Here is a 310-nt window from a genome sequence, read left to right as displayed (position 1 = left end):
GCCACCAATAGGCGGCGGTATGACTCACATCTTGCAGCAGTTTCTCCAGGTTCTCCTGAAGCTCGTAGAAGTAGCGGGAAGTGATGAGTCCGTCCCGGGACTTGGCCAGGCAATCACGCGCCAGCTCGATCACCTGATGATGGATGAAGCTCAGGACGCCGTCTGCCAGGGGGAGGACGTTCTCCGGCGCATTGTGACCGATGAAATCCGCCAGTCGCTCCTCCATCTGCGCCGTGGCCTGAGAGAAACAAAGATGGAGGTGACGAGGAGAAGGCGCGAGCGGCGGCCATTCATTATATACAATGCGAGC

General features: G+C 58.4%; 1 protein-coding gene across 1 annotated transcript in view; it reads right to left on the bottom strand.

The window, feature by feature from the left end:
• Positions 1 to 310, bottom strand: part of LOC108802334 (microtubule-associated serine/threonine-protein kinase 2-like) — an 83,331-nt gene that overhangs the window by 35,369 nt on the left and 47,652 nt on the right. Inside the window, 1 exon segment of the mRNA XM_018574197.1 lies at positions 29 to 238. Within this exon segment, the coding sequence (XP_018429699.1) occupies positions 29 to 238 (210 nt within the window).

Source organism: Nanorana parkeri, unplaced genomic scaffold, assembly GCF_000935625.1.
Source record: "Nanorana parkeri isolate BGI_ZX_2015 unplaced genomic scaffold, ASM93562v1 scaffold2802, whole genome shotgun sequence".
In the NCBI taxonomy this organism is placed as follows: domain Eukaryota; kingdom Metazoa; phylum Chordata; class Amphibia; order Anura; family Dicroglossidae; genus Nanorana; species Nanorana parkeri.
Note: the sequence above shows the minus strand (reverse complement) of the source record. Positions and strands in the feature narration are given on the sequence as shown.